Source organism: Microtus pennsylvanicus, chromosome 12, assembly GCF_037038515.1.
Source record: "Microtus pennsylvanicus isolate mMicPen1 chromosome 12, mMicPen1.hap1, whole genome shotgun sequence".
NCBI lineage: Eukaryota > Metazoa > Chordata > Mammalia > Rodentia > Cricetidae > Microtus > Microtus pennsylvanicus.
This window is the reverse complement of record NC_134590.1, coordinates 35,717,785-35,740,491: the sequence shown is the minus strand read 5'-3', so window position 1 is coordinate 35,740,491 and position 22,707 is coordinate 35,717,785. Positions and strand designations below refer to the sequence as shown.

The 22,707-nt window shown below is 44.0% G+C and overlaps 1 protein-coding gene across 2 annotated transcripts; it reads left to right on the top strand.

Annotated features, from left to right (window-relative positions):
- Positions 1-362: 362 nt before the first annotated feature.
- On the top strand, positions 363-17,031 carry Lias (lipoic acid synthetase). Of its 2 annotated transcripts, XM_075943410.1 has the most exons (11): positions 363-506; positions 1,221-1,393; positions 3,287-3,380; positions 4,504-4,584; positions 5,729-5,885; positions 5,956-6,013; positions 7,651-7,779; positions 10,144-10,289; positions 11,666-11,736; positions 13,241-13,352; positions 16,405-17,031. In XM_075943410.1, exons 1-11 carry the CDS (start codon positions 462-464, stop codon positions 16,461-16,463), a joined length of 1,125 nt encoding a protein of 374 aa, XP_075799525.1. In that variant the 5' UTR covers positions 363-461; the 3' UTR covers positions 16,464-17,031. The 2 variants fall into 2 exon arrangements, with proteins under 2 accessions (XP_075799525.1, XP_075799526.1); XM_075943411.1 differs by lacking the exons at positions 3,287-3,380; positions 5,729-5,885; positions 5,956-6,013 and having other exon boundaries at positions 16,405-16,846.
- The last annotated feature ends 5,676 nt before the right edge of the window (positions 17,032-22,707 follow it).

Genomic DNA, 22,707 nt, shown 5'->3' with positions numbered 1-22,707 from the left:
GGTAGCAAGCCCAGCCCGGGGGCCATGGCGGTAGGGCTGCGGCCGGGGCAGGCCTGAGAGCCCAGAACGCGGCGTCCAGCCCGCAACGCCATATCCGGGGGACGCCTGTCGTGCTGGGGAACACTCGGGACAAGGACTCGGGGCACCGGCCCCAAGCCACCGGAGCCCCCGAGAGAGGATGGCTTCAGATTCCCGGGGAAGAGCTCGGAAGCTGCTCACCTCGCAGTAGATGGGGCAAAGAGAGAACGTCTTTCGTCATCACGTTCTTGTAATCCGGCAGGGTCCTGACGGGTGACGTCATGAGCGCGCGACGGAAGGCCGAACTAGTCGCTCGCTATCAGGTCGATCCGTGCAGTGGCGATGAAGACTTGTCATAAGCAAAGCGACCGGTGTTTAGCGGCGTCCTGTTCCGCCAGTGCTGGTCCCTCGAGCCCTTGACCCTCCTAAGACCTGACTGGGGGATGTCTCTACGCTGCGGGGATGCGGCTCGCAGCCTGGGGTCCTGGGTGAGCTGCAGGAACGCTGTTGATTAGCCGAAGTCCAAAACTAGGGAAATCTTTCCAGATATCCTTTTCTGAACGCCCTGGCTCGTCAGGAATGAAAGTCACAGCCGTGGCATATCCTGATGATTGCAGTTTAAACTTGTTGACAGCATGCTTTTAGTGCCTGTCTTAAGAATAAAAGACTTGAGCCGGGCGGTGGTGGCGCACGCCTTTAATCCCAGCACTCGGGAGGCAGAGGCAGGCGGATCTCTGTGAGTTCGAGACCAGCCTGGTCTACAGAGCGAGTTCCAGCACAGCCTGGAGTACACAAAGAAACTCTGTCTGAAAAAAGACATGAAAATGTGACATGTTAAGTCAGTTCCTAAAATTTTCTAATCTGCATTTAGTGTTTTAACTCTTAGTCTCGTACCCTACCCCTACCCCCTTTCTATGGGGCAGGGGATGCACAGATCTCTTTCGCTGGCCTGAAACTAAATTTGTAGACCAGACAATCTTCCCTTGCCTCCTCTGAGTGATGAATTACAGGTTTGAGCCACCATAGTTAGAGGTTCTTTTGCCTTGAGTCTTTTTAAGACTACCCAAACACTACATAGTTTGAGCTCTTAACCCGTTTTACATAACTTCTGAATCAGTCCTTTGGCTTTGGTATTATAATGGGTTAAAACTAAATTATTCCAGAGTGTGCTGAATGAATGTTATAATAAACCTTTTCTGCAGGTATTTGGAAGATATTTATACAATCCGACTAGAGCATTAAGTTCTTTGCCCGATAAAAAAAAGGAATTTTTACAGAATGGACCAGATCTTCAAGATTTTGTGTCTGGTGATCTTGCGGACAAGAGCACCTGGGATGAATATAAAGGAAATTTAAAGCGCCAGAAAGGAGAAAGGTAACTGAATATTAGATATTATTTTAGTATCCCACCCTTTGATTTTGTGCACTGTTTTTAATCAAGCCCTGTCGATTTTAAATTTCAGACATGTTAAACTTACCAAAGATACTAGAAGTGATGACAAATCTAAATAGGGTAGGCGAGCAAAGCTGTTAGCATCGTTTTAGTGTTTCTGTGCCCTCTGGCCATTTTTCTTCATCCTTCTTAAAACGACCTGATCATTTTACACTGTGATCTCCCATTTTATACCCCAGCATCTAATTGGATAAGTGTAGACTTTCCTCTAGGTAATAATTGATTTATTTTATTTGGTTTATCAAGACAGGGATTCTCTGTATAGACCTGAATGTTCTGGAACTCGCTATGTAAACCAGGCTGGCCTTGAACTCACAGAGATCCACCTGCTTTTACCTCCCAAGTGCTGGGATTAAAGGCCTATGCCACCGCGTCTGGCTCTAACTTGTTCTTTTTCTGAGAAAGTTTGCATATAGCCTACAGTTACTTTATCTTCATTATTTTTTAATGATGAAAGGTTGCCTGGCAAGCAGAAGCCTCAATTCCTAGTACCACAATAAACAGAAATCGTAACAGAAGTATGGTGAGGTTTGGATCCACAGGGTCATTTTCATAAATACTTACAAACAGTTTCTAGATCACAAGGGAATAAAGTGAAGGGGGAAATAAGGGTATATATAGCCTCCATTCCAAATTTTAGGTCACCTTTTGTTGTTGTTATTGTCAGTTTGTCGTTTTCTGGTTTACTGTGTAGCTAAATTTGACTTTGAACTCCCGATCCTTCTACCTCTTTGGTTTAAATTCTAGCATCACAGACATGAACCACCACAGCTAACAAGTTGTCTCTCTTTATTAATGACTAGAATCTAGAATGCAGGGTAGATAGTGTGCAGTTGGGCTCTTTCCTTATTTGGAGTTACTGCAGCAGTTTGTACTATGTTGTGGAATATTATTTTAAGGAGGTGAAGATGTGTTCCATTTGTTTCCGCTGCCTTTGTTAACAATGTGAAGATGTGTTACATTCAGCTCATCTTGCCTGCCTTAGGCACCTGATTGGCCTAATAAAAAGCTGAACAGCCAATAGCTAAGCTGAAGAGTTATAGGCGGGACTGGTGAGCAGAGAGAGTAAGTAGAAGGAGGACTGTAGGCTCAAGAGAGGAGGAGGAGGAAAAAATGAGGAAGAAAGAGAGGGACATGCCTAGACTAGATGCCAGGCAGCTGCCAGCCCGACACGTGAAGGAGTGAAGTTAAGATATACAGAGGGGGGCTGGAGAGATGGCTCAGTGGTTAAGAGCATTGCCTGCTCTTCCAAAGGTCCTGAGTTCAATTCCCGGCAACCACATGGTGGCTCACAACCATCTGTAATGAGGTCTGGTGCCTTCTTCTGGCCTGCAGTCACACACACAGAATATTGTATACATAATAAATAAATAAATATTAAAAAAAAAGATATACAGAGGGAAAAAAGGGAAAAAGCCCACAAGCAAAACAGATTAAGAGAAACAGATTAAAGTAAGAGCTAAGGCCAGGTATTCATAACTAAGTCTCTACGTTGTGATTTGGGAGCTGGTTGGTGGTCCAAAAGAGAAAGCCTGGTACAGTAGTGTTCACAGGGAAGGACACACTCAACGACATATCCGTCCTTTAATTAGAATAGTATAGCAATGCGCCTTTGCATAAGGTAGCTGTAAGCATAGCATCCCCTAGACTCCATTATCAGTGTTTCCTAAAGCAGCTTGAGCAGACCTGAGATTGAGTCTTTGGTCTTCTTCCTGTGATGGAACTGAGTCCAAGAATGTGGAAAAAGCTGCTAGAGCTAAGCTACATGTCTTCCAGAGGTTGGTAACGGGCAGTTGTTCGTTTGGCTTTCCCTAGGTTAAGACTACCTCCGTGGTTAAAGACAGAGATACCCATGGGTAAAAATTACAATAAGCTGAAAACTACATTGCGGAATTTAAATCTCCACACAGTGAGTAGCCAGTGTGTTTCCCCTCGATTTTAACCCAAGTCTATGCTCTCTCTCCATATTTATAACAAAAAGGTTTTGAGATATAGTCTAACCTTATTTAGCATAGGCTGGAGCTCCCTGATTGGTCTCAAACTTGTGATTCTCCTGTCTTAGCCTCCTAAGTGCTTGGGTTATAAGATGTGTGGTGCCAGACCAGACCAAGAAGAAGTGGTTGATGAGTATGTAACTCTTTTTTTTTAAATATTTATTTATTTATTATGTATACAATATTCTGTCTGTGTGTACGTCTGCAGGCCAGAAGAGGGCACCAGATCTCATTACAGATGGTTGTGAGCCACCATGTGGTTGCTGGGAATTGAACTCAGGACCTTTGGAAGAGCAGGCAATGCTCTTAACCACTGAGCCATCTCTCCAGCCCTGAGTATGTAACTCTTAGCAGGGAAAGTGAAGTGTGAGCTACAGTAGTGATGGTGTACGTGAAGCCCGGCAGTGGTGGCGCACACTTTTATCCCAGCACTTGGCAGGCAGAGGCAGGCGGATCTCTGTGAGTTTGAGGACAGCCTAGTCTACAGAGTGAGTTCCAGGACAGCCTGGGCTACACAGAGAAATCCTGTCTTAAAAAACCAAAGTGAAAACAAAAAACATACATAGACCTGTAGGGCCTGAGAGTATAACCCAGTGCGTGCTTAGTGTGTTTGATAGCACTTTGGTCCCTAGCTCCCCTTTACATTTTCCCTCAAAATAAACAATAGGTCATTATATTTCTTCTGAAATGCATTGGAAACAACAGGCAGTTTAAATTATGTAATACTGGGCTGGAGGGATGGCTCAGTGGTTAAGAGCAAGGCTACTTTCTCTTCTAAAGGCCCCAGGTTCAGTTCCTAGCACCCACATGGCCGCTCACAACCATATCTACCTCCAGTTTCAGGGGATCTGACACTCTCTTCTGGATACTGCTTGACACTGGGCATGCATGTCGTACACAGAGATAGATGAAGGCAAAACACCCATACATACAAAATTATAATAAAAATAATCTTAAAACGAAGCAAACCTGGGACCATCTAATGCTCCGTTGTTGGTAGGTAGGTCTCTTCAACCTGCTGCGTTTCCCTTTTCACAGGTCTGCGAGGAAGCCCGGTGTCCCAACATTGGAGAGTGTTGGGGAGGTGGAGAATATGCTACAGCCACAGCCACCATCATGGTAATGAGGCCCACCCAGTCTCTACAGCTTTGGTCCAGGCAGGGGTATTTTATGTCCTCCTCCTAAGGATGTGCACTGTGAACATCCAGTGAAATCTTTATTGCATATGAATTCCTGAAACTTTCAAAGAAAAAGAAGTGATAGAATCTTGTCACCTGTTGTGATTTGACTCTTCTCTGAATTAGTCTATTATTGGTTCTTCCATGTATCTAGTAGTTAACTATTTGGTATCTTAGGGGAAGTGTTGGATCAATGTTTGGAGATATTCTTCATAATTATTTAACTTTTGTGCACTTTTTTCTATCATGTATTTAACAAGAATGAGCTGTATTTCCAGCTCCACTCTCCTCAGATCTGCATGATGTCTTCCCACTGAGTATATCGGCAGCCAGTGGTTCAGGGGGCGGAGTCACCTGCTGTCAAGCCTGGTGACCTGAGTTCAACCCACAGGACCCACACAGTGGATGGAAAAAGTCAACTCCTACAGTTGTCCTCTGACGTCCTTGTGTTTCCACACACACAGATGCCCATACAGACAAAATAAATTTAAAATGTCATTTTAAAAGAATATATTTTAAAATCATATTTATTGATCTTTAAGTAGTAAATAGTCTTTATAAACCATGAGTAAGCTGTAAAAAATAACAATTTGTCAGGCAGTGGCGCACGCCTTTAATCCCAGCACTCTGGAGGCAGGGGCAGGAGGACCTCTGTGAATTTGAGGCCAACCTGGTCTACTGAGTGAGTTTCAGGATAGCTAAAGCTAAGGCTACACAGAGAAACCCTGTCTCAAAAAAAAAAAAAAAAAGAGAGAGAGAGAGAGAGAGAGAAAGAGAGAGTCAAAGGACAGCTTTGTGCATCTGTTCTTCCCACTTTTGCATGGGGTCTGGGAATTGAATTCAGGTCACCATGCTTGTTGCCAAGTGAGTCATCTCACTGGCCCTTAAATTATAAAATTTAAAATTCATATGCTCCCTCCTGATCCTTTTTCCACATAAATTTGTATTCCTTAACCATATGGTATTTAATTTTGAATATTTCAGATTCCTTATAGACAGAGTCATTCTGTTGATGTTCTTTGCCATGTTTTTGGCGTTGTATTCCTGAGAGTCATCTGATTTGAATTGTAACATTTTTATTTTAGTTGATGGGGGACACATGTACAAGAGGTTGCAGATTTTGTTCTGTTAAGACTTCAAGAAACCCCCCTCCGTTGGATGCCAATGAGCCCTACAATACGGCCAAAGCAATTGCAGAGTGGGGTCTGGATTATGTTGTGCTGACATCGGTGGATCGAGATGGTTAGTAGTGAGTCGTGGTGACTCCCGCTGGGTGTGGCACAGCTTGAGCAATAACTGCTTTTCTTTCTAGATGTGCCCGACGGGGGAGCTGAGCACATCGCCAAGACTGTGTCGTGCCTGAAGGAGAGGTACTTGTTCACGTTTGTTATGTGTTTAAGGAACTTTAGACACACACATTCATTTTGAGGGCTTTGTCTTTCTTTTTCTTTCTTTTTTTCTTTTTCTTTTGAGACAGAGTCTGTGTAGCCCTGGGCCCTGAAACTCAATAGATAGACAAGGCTGGCCTTGAACCCACAGAGAACCACCCTCCTCTGCCTCCCAAATGCTAGGATTTTTTTTTTAAATCTCATGCATTCCAAAAAGATTAAAAAGGAGCAAAATTCACCAGATTAGCGGCACACACCTTTATTCCCAGTGTTTAAGTGCAGAGACGGGATCTCTGAATTTGAGGTTAGCCTGGTGTACATAATTGTAAACGGAGACTGTTTGTTTGTTTCCCGGCTGCCCAGACCAGAATAATCACACAGAAACTATATTAATTACAACACTACTTGGCCAATAGCTTAGGTGTATTCCTAGCTAACTCTTATATCTTAAACTAACCCACTTCTATTAATGTGTGTATTGCCACGAGGCTGTGGCTTACAGGAAAGGTTCTGGTGGTGGCGTTTTGTTCCTTCGGCCTATACATGACATCTCTCTGATTCCATCCACTCTCTCTCTATAGTTCTTCCAGCTTGGCTATATTTTGCCCTGTTATAGGTCATAGCAGCTTCTTTATTGACCAATGGTAATAAAACATACTGATAGCAAACAGAGGGGAATCCCACATCACATAATGAACTTCAGGCTAGCCAGGGCTGCATAGTGAGACTTTGTCTCTAAAAACAAAAGGAGCGAAATAGTTTCTGGAACTTGGTGCTGGTATAATGTCTATTGTACTAACATGTTTTTCCAATGATTTCCAAGTTTTTCTGATTCTTAACACTTCAAAAAATTTTGCAGCTCACGAAGTTTCCTTCACAGGCACTTACTAATGGATCTCAGGTGTAATTTTTAAAGGCAGTTTCCGAGTTACACACCAAGAACTTTCCGCATCTTCTGTTCACAAGGGACCAAGTGTGGTCCTCCGTCTCTATTCTCAGGGAACTGCTGCATCCTGCCTTTGGGTTTGCAGACTGCTCTGTGACCTAGTTCATATTACAGTGCTCACTAGATAGGTAAAGCCACAGTATAAACAGGAAGATTAATGTTTGTTGGTACTTCATTTAAAGATAAAAACTCATGACTCAGCAAACCTAGAAACAGCTTTTAAAGCTGAAAGCACGGTGAGATATTTGCCCACAGGAGATGAGGAGGGGAGTGTTTGGTGAATTACAGAAGAAATCAGAGTCAAAGCAGATGGCATTTGCATCCACAGAAGAAATACCCCACTTTGTTTTCTAAACAGTAAAATAATAAGAAGAATACTTATGCCTTATTTTGGTTCCTTTAAATGATTTTACTTTTTAATCACCTACTCCCATTAGGTTTAAGTGGGAGTCTACTGATGGCTGTTGAGGTAGATGCTCTGGTCATTATGGAATACAGTTTACCACTCTGAGGGTTTCCTACGGTTGCTCACATAGGACTATGGTGTGCCCAGGCCCTCCTTAGCAGGGCTCAGGGGCTGCTGCGGTCACCCTGGGCCAGCGGGGACAGCTGTGTAGGCAGCAGTCCCGTCGGCTCTTTTCTTCCGTTCTGGGCTTATCTTTTTTTCTTTTAGGAATCCAAAAATCCTTGTGGAATGCCTCACCCCTGACTTCCGAGGAGATCTGAGAGCAGTAGAAAAGGTCGCTCTGTCGGGCTTAGATGTGTACGCGCACAATGTAGAAACTGTTCCGGAATTACAGAGGTGACTGCATGTTCGTGGGCCACAGCATGCTATGGGTCTCACTTTGCAGTGGACTTATACAAAGGCAGCTCCTTTGTTTCCCTTCCCCCTTTCCTTTCCTTTCTCTCTTGATCTTCATTTTGTCCTTCCTCCATAAGTTAATAAAAAAAAATCAGAAAAGATAACCACCAAAAGTGAGTGACCAAGGGCTAGAAAGATGGCTCAGTGATTAAGAGCCCATATGCTCGTAGAGACTAGAGTTCAGTTCCTGTCACTGCAGCTCCACGGTGTTCCCATGGCCTTGGAAGTTGGTAGAGTGCAGCTGCACTTGTGCGCACACCCACACACGAGCATACACGTGGACATATAATTAAAAAGAAAAGTCTTTTTAAAAAACGTGCAAACATCACCCATGATGTTTTAGCCAGTAATGACAGCTGCTGTCACTGTGTATTGTGTTACACCTATAAATATCTATGCGAATGTTGTCGACGGTTTTCAGTTTTTGTTTGTTGTTGTTTTGAGACAGGGTTTCGCTGTGTAGTCTTGGCTGATCTGGAACTCACTCTGTAGACCAGGCTGGCCTCGAACTCACAGAGACCCACCTGTCTCTGCCTCCCAATGCTGGGATTAAAGGTGTGCACCGCCACCACCCGACCTATGATGTTTTAATGACACGTAATGACATCTTTACTGTTTTCTAGCAGCATTATTGTTGCAGATGCACTGAATTCCTTTCTTTTCCAAAATATTTCTCAAATGAAAAGTGATGTATCAGAAAAACCACTGTTTTAAACCTCTTAATAAATAGACAGACTCTGAAACAGAAGAAAAAAGTAGACAGACTCGCCGGGCGGAAGTGGCTCTTTAAAAAAACAAAACGAAACAAACAAACAAAAAAACCCCAAACCAAGAATAATAGTGCATACTTTTAATCCCAGCATCCAGGAGACAGAAGCAGGTGGGTCTCTAGTCTCTAAGTTTTAGGCTAGCCTGTTCTACATTTCACATTCTAGGCCAGCCAAGGCTACATAGTCAGACCTTGTCTCAGATAGAAACCCAAACAACACCCAGCTGCTCTCTGACATGCCCGCCTCCGAGAAAATAAACAATAAAGACAAATGTTTGAAGTCCACCTTGCTAAGTGTAGTGGCACACAGCTGTCATCCTAGCCAGCACACAGGCTGAGGCAAAAGGGTTGCAAGTTCAAGACCAACATAGTTAGCGTTAGCGTGACTGCCCCACAAAGTGTTAGCTTTCTATACTGTCAGTTTTATGGAGGTTTTTTAAATTGCTCTTTTTAAACTTACATTTGTGTGTGTGTGCGAGTCACAAGATAACGTACTGTTCTTGTTGTTTGTTTGTTGTTTTCCTTATATATGGGTGCACTGCTGTGCACTGTGTGCATGCAGTGCCCTGGAAGGCCAGAGGCCAGAGGGTGTTTATCCCTTGGAACTAGAGTTACACACTTATTAACGTCCTGTGGGTACTGGCACTTGAACCTGAATCCTCTGGAATAGCAGTCAGTTCTAACCGCTCAGCCATCTCTTCAACTCCCTGCCTCTTATTTAAATTAAAACAAAACAAAAATACAGAACATAGGCTGCATTAGAAGTCAACTAAGCTCTGGTCTTCTATTATCCCTTTGCATTCCTTCTCATTTAAGCCACGGTGGTTTGGCCATGTTGAAGGGTCGCCACCCAGTCTGTGGTGAGATCGTCAGCAGTGGGTGCCAGTCTTTGTGATTTCACTTCAGAAACTTACCCTTTCCAGCGAAAATCCCAGAATGCTTTTTCCTCCAAACCTGCAGTGTTACTACGTGCCAGCAGAGGGCAGCCCAACCTGCAGGAAAGAAAAGCACATAAAAGTTTCAACGTCTTGTCCTCAGAGTGGGGTTTGTCTGTCTTTTGTCCAGTTTCTTTTCTTGCTAAAGGTCATTCTAATTTTGAGCTTCAGGTTCTCAGTTTTCAGTGTATAAACCGAGTAGCTTCCAGTCTGGGCTTCTCTGTCCCAGGCTTGAGAGGCCTGAAAAGTTGATATATCTAGGAAGCCAGTGAGGCCTCGTTTTCTTTCCCACGTTAATTACCTCTGTGCACACATGTTCCACTGGTACAGATGCTCACTAACTGTGGGTCACGTGTTCCAGAGCAGTGTTTCTCCTCCTTCCTGATGCTGGGACCCTTCAATACACTTCCTCATGTTATAGTGGTCCCAGCCATAAAATTATTTTCATTGCTACTTCACAACTATTGTTTTGCTACTGATATGAATCATAATGTGAGATCCAGTGGTCTTAGGCTACCCCTGTGAAAGGTTGAGAGCACTGTTCTAGAATGTGCTTTCTGGTTGAACTTGCTTTGTCACTGAAAGCTGCCCATTTTCCAGGAAAGTTCGTGACCCCCGGGCCAATTTTGACCAGTCTCTTCGTGTATTGAAACATGCTAAGAAAGTTCAGCCTGATATTGTTTCCAAAACATCAATAATGCTGGGCCTAGGTGAAACGGATGAACAAGTCCATGCAACGATGAAAGGTAAAGACATTGAAAACCAGAAACCCTTTCCTTTAACGTTCAGTGGTAGCCGGAACTCCATTTAAAGAGCCTGTTAAATGCATGCTTCCTCCATAGTCTTAAGCGCAGGTGACGGTGAGAACAGCGTACCTGGCGTGCAGCTGTAGGCCTGCAGGAGCATTCGGCCTTCTTTATCATCATGGAACGGTGTGCGTGGTGCTTAACACAGGGATCTTTAGTCCTTGTCCTCGCCTGTTCCAGTGAGAACGAGATTGCACTCTGTCATTGAGTGGTGTGGAAAGCCAGTTCGGCACCAGGCTCTGGTGGATGAGATTCTGAAGGCTGTGGCTTTAGCTTAGTAGTAGAGCGCTTGCCTACCAAGTACAACTGAAAAAGAAAGACTCTGATATGTCACAGGCCAAGTCACACTCTGGGAGCACAGCCTGCTCACCAGGGCAAAGCCCAGGCAGCACGTTTGACTCTTTTTACCTTAGGATAGTTGTTCCTTCACCTTTTTTTTTTAAAGGCAGAGTTGGAGTTTATTTTTTTTTAATATTTATTTATTTATTTATTATGTATATAGTATTCTGTCTGTATGTCTGCAGGCCAGAAGAGGGCACCGGATCTCATTACAGATGGTTGTGAGCCACCATGTGGTTGCTGGGAACTGAACTCAGGACCTTTGGAAGAGCAGGCAATGCTCTTAACCGCTGAGCTATCTCTCCAGCCCAGAGTTGGAGTTTATTAAGAAAAGATTTTAGGTGGTAGGGCTGGAATGATGGCTCAGCCATTAAAGGCCAGGCTAACAACCAAATATATAAGAATTCGGTTCCTAGCACCTTTTCAGTCACCAAAAACAGAAAAACAAAGAAAAAAAGATTTTTTACATAGACTTAAGCATGGGGATGACTAGAGACACACTCAAGAGAAGGAAAAGTACAGCCAGGCATGGGCATGGCTTCTATTTGATAGCAGTAAGTGGCTTTCTTCTTTCTTTTTTTTTTTCTTTTTCTTTTTCTTTTTTTTTTTTGTTTTGAGTATTTGTGTAGCTCCAGCTGTCTTAGAACTTGCACTGAGGCCAGGTTGGCTTCAAACTCAGAAATGCACTTGCCTCTGCCTCCTGAGTGCTGAGACTCAAGGCGTGCGCCAGCCTATCCAGCCTTGAGTTTTTCTTTCTGTCTCCCGGTTTCACACTACAGTGGTAACCATTCTGTGTTTCCAATTCCCACCAGCATCCCTGGCTCATGTGTTTCTGAATGACTGGGTTTCCTCCCGCCTGTCATTGCCTGTGGTGACAGAGCACACAGGGTGGGAGCTGTCCTCGCGGGACCTGTGCTTAGTCTGTAGCTGTGCCTGAAACAGCTGCTGCTGGAATCCTTGCTGTTCTTCCCTTTCAGCACTCCGCGCAGCCGATGTGGACTGTTTAACTCTAGGACAGTATATGCAGCCAACGAAGCGCCATCTTAAGGTACAAGTGTCTTGAGTTGCCAAATATTTTCTTAGTAATTTGAAGTAAATCTTCACTGTCCACAGGTAAGAATAAGAAGCTATTAGCTTTTTAGTATAATGTTCTGTGTGTGCAAGTTTCCATCTTCTTGCCCACATAAAGCAGTGACTTACTGCTCCCCAGTTGTTCGAGTCAAGTGGACATACAGAGAAAGTTAAAGGTTGGGAGATTTTGCATTTGGTGATCCTGCAAAGGAAGGCAGGTGTCTGTTTCTGTAATAGAGTGTATATGTACTGGAGAAAATTGTGTTGAGTACTATCATGTCCTATAGCACGTTCGGGCTGTTGCTCAGTGGTAGAGCACTTGCCTAGTATGTGTGAGGTCCTAGTCCAACCATTAGGACTGCCAAACAGACAGACAGACAGACAAACCAAAATAAAACATGTGCCATGTACAGTGCTAAACATGAGACACAGATGAATTAAATTAGTCTTGTCCTCAGGCATCTTATAAGGGGACTTATGTAGTAATATGGAGCGGTGGCGGGGCTGCATCCCCAACACCCCAGCTGCCTGCCCGACTAGCTTTACCCGAAATAATTACACGGACACTGTATTGTTTTAATCACTGCTTGGCCCTCTAGCTCTAGCCCTTACTGGCTAATTCTGATATACCGATCAACCCATCTCTAATAATCTGTGAGCACCGGTCTTACGGGGAAGATTCTAGGTCGGAGCTTCATCGCGTGTGTCTGCCCGGGAGCGGGGCATGGCATCTCTCTCTGAGGTGTCTGCTCCCGAGAAGAGAGCTGCGGAGTCTGACCTCACTTCCTCTTCCTCCCAGCGTTTTGTTCTGTTTACTCCTCCCACCTATTTCCTAACCAATGAGAGCCAAGCAGTATCTTTTTATTTAACCAATGACCTTCCTCCATCAGACTTAGAGTGGCATTAGGGTGCTTGCAGACTGAGTTCACGTCCCAGAACCCACGTTGTCTTTTAGCCAGACAGTGGCGTGTGCTTATAATCCCTGCACAGGTGAGACAGACACAGGTAGATTCCTGGGGCTTGATGGCCAGCCAGCCTGACCTACTTAAGAGTTCCAGGCCACTGAGGGTCCTGTAGCAAAAGAAGGTGGAATGTCTGAGGAATGACTTCCAAGGTTGTCGATGGCCTATACACATGTACACAAGCATCCACAAAAATGTGCGCGCGCATGCGCGCGCACACACACACACACACGGAATCTTACAGGAAGGACCAATTCTTGCTTCTACTACTAATACATGAAAGAAAAACATAAGTAATCTTTGTACTCTCATTTTTCCCCTTTAGAACAGCTAATGTAGTACAAGGTAACATTCTCTCCTCTCTGAGTCCTCTGTGGTTATGCTCTGATAGAGGCCAGCAACATGTACATGGGGAGGGGGTTGGATAAAAGCCGAGCCCTTCCGAGTACATAGACTTTATATAGAAGCAGAGTTACTTAGCATTCTGGAATCTGTTCTGAAGAGATTCTTTACATCAAGGTTGAAGAGTACGTTACTCCTGAGAAGTTCAAGTACTGGGAAAAAGTAGGAAATGAGCTTGGATTTCATTACACTGCAAGTGGCCCTTTGGTGCGCTCTTCATATAAAGCAGGTAAGTTCGCCTCGGGTGCTGCTTCTTTTTAGAATTAATTTCCATTAATGTTCCACCCCAAACCACCAAAGTTCTAAAGCAAATTGCAATAGGTGGTTGTCGGCTGTCAGGGGAATAAAAGGAGATTGTCTTTTCCTGGAGCGTCGTTCACAGCTTGGCTCTGTGGGGTCACAGACAGAGGGTGCTCTCCAGGCCCACCTGTCTCTGTGCACTCTGTGGGGTCACAGACAGAGGGTGCTCTCCAGGTTCACCTGTCTCTGTGCACTCTGTGGGGTCACAGACAGAGGGTGCTCTCCAGGCTCACCTGTCTCTGTGCACTCTGTGGGGTCACAGACAGAGGGTGCTCTCCAGGTTCACCTGTCTCTGTGCACTCTGTGGGGTCACAGACAGAGGGTGCTCTCCAGGCCCACCTGTCTCTGTGCACTCTGTGGGGTCACAGACAGAGGGTGCTCTCCAGGCCCACCTGTCTCTGTGCACTCTGTGGGGTCACAGACAGAGGGTGCTCTCCAGGCTCACCTGTCTCTGTGCACTCTGTGGGGTCACAGACAGAGGGTGCTCTCCAGGCTCACCTGTCTCTGTGCACTCTGTGGGGTCACAGACAGAGGGTGCTCTCCAGGCCCACCTGTCTCTGTGCACTCTGTGGGGTCACAGACAGAGGGTGCTCTCCAGGCTCACCTGTCTGTGCTCTCTGTGGGGTCACAGACAGAGGGTGCTCTCCAGGCCCACTGTCTGTGCACTCTGCCTGCTGCTCTCGGTCCTGCAGCCATTGACAGGAGCAGAGAGTTGTACAGTCAGTTACTGCCCAGGTGCCTTCAGTAGCGGATCTTCCAGAAACAACAGCGCATGCAGAGCATGGGTACTGTTTTCTGGAAAATGTGTGTTCATTTGACAGCGGTACTCAGTATCCCTATAAAGGAATTTAAGTGAGCTGGGCATGGTGCACACTTGTAATCATAGCACTTGGGAAGGGGGTCAGGCCACCCTCCGCTTTGAGGCCAGCTTGGGCTCCATGAGACTCCTGTTTAAAAAAGCCAAATAGGAAGAAAGAAAAGAAATTTAAGATATTTTTATGAATAGTTTATCCTACTTATAAAGGCCAAGAATTTGAATTCTAGGTTATTTTTTTTTTAAGTAGTAAAAGAAAACATGAAGTTGGGTGTGTGTGGGAGGAGTTGGGGGAAGGGTGGAGAGGACTCAAAATGTATTATATTCATATATGGGATTCTCAAAGAATTATTAAAAAACCTAAGACTTTGGCTCAGCACTGACTGACAGACTGTGAAGGCTTACACACATATATAACTAGAGGTGAGGGTGGAGCAGGATGATTGACAAGTTGAAATACATACAGAAGCCAGAAGTCAGTTTCTAGAAGTGAGCACCCTAGAGTAACATTTATTTTATTTTTGCCTTTTTTATGTGCATGGCAGGTGACTTTATTTATATATTTAGTTTTGTTTTTTTAAGACAGGGTTTCTCTATGTAGCCCTGGTTGTCCTGGAACTAGCTCTGTAGACCAGGCTGGCCTCCAATTCACAGATCCACCTGCCTCTGCCTCCAAAGTGCTGGGATTAAAGGTGTACACCACCACCACCCAGCTTCTTATTTTTATTTACTTTTTAATTTTTTTAAAAGTATTTATTTATTTATTATGTATACAATATTCTTTCTGCGTTGTGCCTGAAGGCCAGAAGAGGGCACTAGACCTCATTACAGATGGTTGTGAGCCACCATGTGGTTGCTGGGAATTGAACTCAGGACCTTTGGAAGAGCAGGCAGTGCTCTTAACCTCTGAGCCATCTCTCCAGCCCCTACTTTTTAATTTTTGAGACAGGGTCTCACTATACAGTCCTTGCTGACTTGGAACTCAGGCCTGCCTGTGCCTCCAAGTGCTGAGATTGAAGGTGTGAACAACCATGGTCAGCATTAAGTAGTACTTAAAGGGAAATCTAATATTTGTAAGGAAGTGAATTGTGACTCTTTAGTATTTGTAAAGTCACTACTGAAAGATTGAATTCTGGTGTATTGAGCATTGAACGCAGATTTCACACCAGATTTCAGTCTGGTGATGTCAGTTCTGTGTCTACCAGATTTCGGTGAAGGACTGAGCAGTGTAGACAAGAGGCTCAGGATCCTTGGTGATTGGGTTTGGATGTGGTGGTGGCATTCTGATTGTGCCTGTATGGTAGCAGAGGGGAGCTGACCAACTCATAAAGTCAAGCACCGAGCTCCTCTGACGCATGCTGAACTAAATGGAGCCTCGTGGGCTGAGAGGGATGTGTAGCTCAGGCTCGGCTCAGATGGGGACAGGCGCCCATTACATTCAACCAGATCCCACCCGAGTGCTCAGCTGCATGAGGTCGGCTTTATAAACATCATGTTCAGGCTAATGACAGACAGGCAGCTCTCTGAAATGCCCTGTGCCTACGGCAGCACTTTATAGAACGAAGAGTAGTTAGCACTCACGGCAGGGTGAACGTGCAGAAGCAGACACGCAGGCTCTGGTCGTCTTGCATAACACTTGGGTATTGCAAGGAACAACAGTTGAGAGCAATTCTTTTTGGTCCCTGAGTAGCCTTTGCTGTTATGGAGAGAGAAAAGGGAAGGGGAGGTGTGGTAAAGTATTATAATCTCAAAAAATATAATAAAAAATCAAATCAAAACAGTAGGGGAAAATTTATTTATTTATTTTTTATTTTATTATTATTATTTTTTTTTTGGTTTTTCGAGACAGGGTTTCTCTGTGGCTTTGGAGCCTGTCCTGGAACTAGCTCTGTAGACCAGGCTGGTCTCGAACTCACAGAGATCCGCCTGCCTCTGCCTCCCGAGTGCTGGGATTAAAGGTGTGCGCCACCATCGCCCGGCTAGTAGGGGAAAATTTAAAAGATATGGAGTATTTAGGTGATAAAAATAGTGCCTTTGAGATTTGAGAGGAGGGCAAGCCAGTACATACAATCCTTCTTTGTGTGTGGGGAGGTGGGTGTTTCTGAAGTAGCAGCTTGTTGCTGCTTGTTTCAAGATGACATTAATGTATTCTATTTTTCCCAAATAGGTGAATTTTTCCTGAAAAATCTAGTGGCTAAAAGAAAAACGAAAGCTTCTAAAGTTTAGCCAAGACCTTCAGAATTACAGGAATTTGAAGATTTTACTTCCAGTTGGTGCCAGCCTTTCAGAATTACTGTGCATCCGACCAACGCTGTTGTGTCTGCAGTGTCTGGTGTCTGGTCCAGGAACAGGAGCAGGTAGCTGTAATTCCTCTCAGGCCATCCCCAGCTACCTGAGTAAGACCCAATCCCCCCCCCAAAAAAAAATTAAAGAAGAAAAGAAGAGAAAAGAAAAAATCTGTAAGGTATACATTTAATGATAATTCATTTAACTTCTTGCCCCTTTCCTTGTCCTTGTCATTGTGATGATAGAATCATAGAACATCTTGAACAGTTTGCTGTTACATTAACAACGTTCAGAAGATCTCATAAATCACAGTAATAGATCTATAATTATGACATTTCTGGCTTTCTTTGTTGTTTGTTTGTTTTGTTTTTCAAGATAGGGTTTCTCAGTCTCTGTGGAGCCTGTCCTGGAACTCGCTCTGTAGACCAGGCTAGCCTCGAACTCATAGAGATCCGCCCGCCCCTGCCTCCCGAGTGCTGAGATTGGGATTAAATATGTGCGTCACCACTGCCTGTCTCGACATTTCTTTTTTTTTAAATGACTTATTTTTACTTATTTGTGTGTGTGTGTATGTGCAGTACACATGTCTGTGGAGGTGTCTTCTGGAGTAACTGTGTGTGTGTGTGTGTGCAGTACACATGCCTGTGGAGGTGTCTTCTGGACTGTGTGTGCAATACACATGCCTGTGGAGGTGTCTTCTGGACTGTGTGTGTGTGCAATACACATGCCTGTGGAGGTGTCTTCTGGACTGTGTGTGCAGTACACATGCCTGTGGAGGTGTCTTCTGGACTGTGTGTGTGTGCAGTACACATGCCTGTGGAGGTGTCTTCTGGACTGTGTGTGTGTGCAATACACATGCCTGTGGAGGTGTCTTCTGGACTGTGTGTGCAGTACACATGCCTGTGGAGGTGTCTTCTGGACTAACTGTGTGTGTGCAGTACACATGCCTGTGGAGGTGTCTTCTGGACTAACTGTGTGTGTGTGCAGTACACATGCCTGTGGAGGTGTCTTCTGGACTAACTGTGTGTGTGTGCAGTACACATACCTGTGGAGGTGTCTTCTGGACTAACTGTGTGTGTGTGCAGTACACATACCTGTGGAGGTGTCTTCTGGACTGTGTGTGCAGTACACATGCCTGTGGAGGTGTCTTCTGGACTGTGTGTGTGTGTGTGTGTGCAGTACACATGCCTGTGGAGGTGTCTTCTGGACTGTGTGTGTGTGCAGTACACATGCCTGTGGAGGTGTCTTCTGGACTGTGTGTATGTGCAATACACATGCCTGTGGAGGTGTCTTCTGGACTGTGTGTGCAGTACACATGCCTGTGGAGGTGTCTTCTGGACTGTGTGTGTGTGCAGTACACATGCCTGTGGAGGTGTCTTCTGGACTAGAGTTAGAGGAACGTGTGCACCTGCACATATGAACTCAGTGGCACATGATAATAACACATCTCTTTAAAAGACCTGCACAGGCAGGACCAAGTCAGTCAGCATCACAGTGTGGAGCTGGGAATGGCTCACGAGCCCCACTAGTGTCGGCAGCTGAGGAGCTACTGACAGTTGATAGCTGCGGGGAGGGGGAATGTCAGTTTTCTTCAGGGGTGTGGTCTCCATAGAACAGTGATTCTCAATCTTCCTAATGATGCGACCCTTTATTTATTTATTTATTTATTTATTTATTTATTTATTTATTTATTTATTATGTATACAATATTCTGTCTGTGTGTATGCCTGCTGGCCAGAAGAGGGCACCAGACCTCATTACAGATGGTTGTGAGCCACCATGTGGTTGCAGGAATTGAACTCAGGACCTTTGGAAGAGCAGGCAACGCTCTTAACCTCTGAGCCATGTCTCCAGCCCATGATGCGACCCTTTAATACAGTTCCCAACCATAAATTTATTTCATTGTGTCAGGTAGTGCTGGTGCACGCCTTTATTCCCAGCACTCAAGGGGCAGAGGCAGATGGATCCCTGTCAGGCCAGCCTGGTCTACAGAGTGAGTTCCAGGACAGGCTTCAAAGCTACACAGAAACCCTGTCTCAAAAAAAAAAAAACCGAAAAAAATAAAAAAGAAAAACTAAAACAACTAATTTATTTCATTGCTACTTCATAACTAATTCTACTTTTTTTAAACAAAAAGATTTATTTATTTATGTTATATATGAATCTCCATTGGCATGCCTGACTTTATGCCAGAAGGGGGCAGCAGATCCCACTACAGATGGTTGGGAGCCGCCATGTGGTTGCTGGGAATTGAATTCAGGACCTTTGAAAGAATAAGTAATGCTCTTAACTGATGAGCCATCTCTCCAGCCCCCTAATTCTGTTACTCTTATGAATTATAAGTAAATATCTGATATGCAGGATATCTGATATGTGACTTCCAAGGGGCACTTGACCCACAGGTTGAGAATCTCTGCTCCAGTGAATGACTCAACACCCATGAAGATATGGGAAGCCAAATTGGACTCAGTGATTTGTGTGTGTGGTTTTTTGAAACAGGGTTCCTCTGTGTAGCTTTGACTATCCTGGAACTCACTTTGTAGATCAGGTTACCCTTGAACTCCGAGTGCTGAGATTAAAGGTGAGCGCCACCATGCTAGACCTGGACTTGGTGAATATTAAAAAAACGTATGAGATTGGGAGGGATGGGTCCATTGCTCTATTTGTCTCCATGCCGCGTCCTCATTTCCTACCCTGTCTGTTCTTTGAACCCTTAGGCTATGATGGTCTAACTATAAATGCCAGGCTGCTTCCCACTCTGTGGAGTCTAGGAATGGAGACAATTGGAGGGTTGTTTAAGATAGATCTACAGCTGGTCCCACAGTCAGTCAGTTCCCTTCCCACCCTTCCCTTGGGGTAGAGCCTGTGGTCCTGGTGTATAGTAACAAGGCTGCAAGTTTGTTCCCAGCTGCTTAGCCCCAAAATAATCACACAGAAAACTATATTAATTAAATCACTGCTTGGCCCATTAGCTCTAGATTCTTATTGGCTAACTCTTATAAATTAACCTATTTGTATTAATCTGTGTATGGCCATGTGGCTGTGGCTTACTGGGTAAAGTCTGTCTCCAGTGGGGCTACATGGTGTCTCTCTGACTCCACCCTTCTTTCTCAGCATTCACTTTAGTTTTCCCTGCCTAGCTCTTTGTGGGCTCTGCACTGCTATGGGCTCAAAATTAACCTATGGTATTCACAGCATACAGAGAGAAATCACACATCATCTCCCTTTTTCTGTTTAAATAAAAATGGTTTTAACTTTAACATAGTAAAATTACTTCTAACAAAACAGGTATCAAGCAATAATTACAGTTACAATATTTATATCTACTTTATCTTTTATCATGACTAAGGAAAACTATAACTATAAATTCTTTAACTCCATCAAAGACTCCAGAAGGATATATTACCTGAGTAAACAGGAAGTGCATTGTAAGCAACTTCAAAAACTCTAGAATTGAGAGAGACATCTCGCTGCCTGAACAGTCACCCAAAGTTCTTCTGTATCATTGGGGCATCCAGTCTTCAGCCCACAAGCCCATAGTATCTGGCAGACTTTTCCATGAAACAGGAATTTCAAAGACAGTTCTGCCTATATTGTCAGTCACTTTTTTCTGTGTCCTGTAGAATGTTTTGCAGACTCTTTCATGAAGCACGAACCCCAAGGATCATCTCACCTTTAGGCAAGTTTAGCAGTCATTTCTCTGCGGGTCATGCATGTTCAGTTCATTAAGCAGTCCAGGCAAGAGCAGATTTTTGCCCAAATGGCTAATCAACTCCATAAGGAGCCTCTTTGATGCCCATCTGATGGAGGAAGGTCATTGGTTAAAAAATAAACTGCTTGGCTCGCCCTCATAGGTTAAAACATAGGTGGGAAGAGTAAACAGAACAGAATGCTGGGAGGAAGAGGAAGTGAGCTCAGACTCGTCAGCTGCTCTCTGGAGCAGAGACGCCATGCCCGGCTCCTGGGCAGACACACGCCATGAAGCTCGACCCAGGATGGACGTAGGCTAGAATCTTCCCGGTAAGCGCACCTAGCTGTGCTACATAGAATATTAGAAATGGGCTAGTCCAGGTGCGAGAATTAGCCTAGAAGAGGCTAGATAGAAATGGGCCAAACAGTGATTAAAAGAATACAGTGTCCGTGTAATTATTTCCGGTAAAGCTAGCCGTGCGGGCGGCGGGGTGCTGGGGACGCAGCCCCGCCGCTCTTATTACTACACCCATCTTCCTCTTTTTTTTTTTTCTTTTTTCAAGACAGAGTTTCTCTGTAGCTTTGAAGCCTGCCTTGGAATTAGCTCTTATAGACCAGGCTAGCCTTGAACTCACAGAGATTCTCCTGCCTCTGCCTCCAGAGTGCTGGGATTAAAGGCATGTGCCACCACTGCTTGGCCCATCTTCTTCGTGAAGTAACTAGTGTTGCCAGGAGCAGATTTTAAATGTCATATTCTATAGTCTTTGAAAGATTTGAAGAATACCTATGTATCTGAAATATATCTCTGTACATCTAGAAAATCTAACATAACTACAAGCTTGACTGTTATAGATGATTATCTATTGACCTTTATTAATTATACATTACATTTTTAAAAGGAGCTGCACAAACACAATACCTTAATCAAGAACAGAAATATACATATAACAAAATTGACCTTAAATTTGTATCAATAAACCAAGATCCATACCAATGCAAATCTCTATAGCATATGCCCCTTTAAATGTAAACCAACATTTATAAACAATATTTGGGAATATGGGTGTAGTTCTCTCCAAACTGCGTCCTGCTGTTTATTGGGTGAAGTAATTTTTTTGAGTGGTGTTCAAGGCAATCTTTCAGGGGGCTCATAGTCCATCAAACCATATTAGTCTGGAAGCAATCTACAGGTTCTCAACTTTTGTGGAAAAAAAAAAAAAGAACGTCTTTTCCAAAGCAATGTATCATTAGACTCAAATTTTGAATTCAAAATACCTTTGAAATACATATGTTGGTTTAGCTCATATAATGAGATGTCTCTTTGTACTTAGCTCCCTCACAGTCAAAAAATTCAAAGAAAATACAATAACATACATAATCCAGATTCTCTGTGAATTTTCCATCTTTATGTGGCTTGTCTTTATTACTTTTTCTTTATTTTTGACTGTCTGTACCCTGTCTCTTTAAGACTATTTTTTTTAAAAAAAACATTTACTTCTTTTCTTCTCTTTCCCAAGCCTATGCACATTTATGCAACACTGTGACCCATTTAGAAGTCTTTTATGTCTGAATCTGTCCTATTGTGTATCTGTAATTCTTTGCTGTCCAGGAGCACTCCTTAAAATGCTAAGTCCTTCTTATGAACTTAATCGGCAGCATTGCTAAGGAAAATACGGCATTGCCTGCTTGCCTCATTCAGTCCAGCATGGTGGAGCTGTTTGCTGCCTCTGAGAGCCATGCTCATAGCCCCATTTTTAGGCACACAGCCAGTCTATGTTGCCAGTAAGCAAGTTGTAGCAGTCTGCTCACAGACCCCACTCAAATGCTCTTTAGCAGGACTGCCAGAAATAAGAGTTCATGCTGGCAGCACAGCCCAGAAAGCCAGCATTTCAAAACCATGGCTTTTTTCTGCTACTGCTGAATCAGGAAAACCGCTCTTAAAGGAGCCATGCCTCTGCTTGCTTCTAGCGGTGGGGGCACACACCTTTAATCTCAGCACTTAGGAGGCAGAGGCAGGCAGATCTCTTTGAGTTCCAGGCCAGCCTGGTCTACAGAACAAGTTCCAGGACAGGCTCCAAAGCTACAGAAAAACCTTGTCTCGAAAAGCCAAAAACAAAAACAAAAACAAACCACCTTTAAAAAATATATTTTCTTTCATATTGATCTTTTGGTGTCCCAATTTCTTGAATTCTTTGTATATTTTAGAGATCAGACCTCTGTTTGATATGGGGTTAGTGAAGAGCTTTTCCCATTCTGTAGGCTGTCGTTTCGTCTTTTTGACTGTGTCCTTTGCTTTACAGAAGCTTTTCAGTTTCAAGAGGTCCCATTTATTGTTTCTCTCAGTGTCTGTGCTACTGGGGTTATATTTAGGAAGTGGTTCCCTGTGCCAATGCCTACAAGTGTACTTCCCACTTTCTCTTCTATAAGGTTCAGTGTGGCTGGCTTTATGTTGAACATACTTTCTTTTTTAAAAAATGTGTTTTTTAATTCTACA